Source organism: Penaeus monodon, chromosome 23 (assembly GCF_015228065.2).
Source record: "Penaeus monodon isolate SGIC_2016 chromosome 23, NSTDA_Pmon_1, whole genome shotgun sequence".
Classification (NCBI taxonomy): Eukaryota; Metazoa; Arthropoda; class Malacostraca; order Decapoda; family Penaeidae; genus Penaeus; species Penaeus monodon.
The window spans coordinates 17423964-17424379 of record NC_051408.1 but is presented as its reverse complement, the minus strand read 5'-3'; the positions used below and the strand labels follow the sequence as shown (position 1 = coordinate 17424379).

Here is a 416-nt window from a genome sequence, read left to right as displayed (position 1 = left end):
TTTCTCTCTGATTTCTCTCTCTGTTATATATCAACCCAACCACTTATTCTTATCTATTTATCTATCCGACTTCCTTCCCTTGGCCGCCCTCTAACCCCCTCCCCCCCTCCCCCAGGCAGCGGCCGGGCGCAGTCCGTGGCCTCCGAGTGCCCGACGCCCAACGGCTTCTTCGCCGACGCCGAGCAGTGCGACAAGTACTACCACTGCGTCGATAACGTCCTCACGGAGAAGGTCTGCCCCGACGGGATGGCGTTCAACGACCTCAACCCGAAGGTGGAGAAGTGCGACTTCCTCTTCCAGGTCAACTGCGAAGGGAGGCCCAAGCTGCGTGAGTCCTGCTGACGGTTTGTTGGGGCCTTTGGGTGAGGGGAGACTGGCTTTTCTGTTATCGAAGGTTTAGTTTCTGTTTAAGTCAG

The 416-nt window shown here is 56.7% G+C and overlaps 1 protein-coding gene across 1 annotated transcript in view; it reads left to right on the top strand.

The window, feature by feature from the left end:
• LOC119587838 (protein obstructor-E-like) overlaps positions 1–416 on the top strand; it is a gene marked incomplete in the record, with an annotated part of 9104 nt that overhangs the window by 4196 nt on the left and 4492 nt on the right. Inside the window, 1 exon segment of the mRNA XM_037936543.1 lies at positions 116–328. Within this exon segment, the coding sequence (XP_037792471.1) occupies positions 116–328 (213 nt within the window).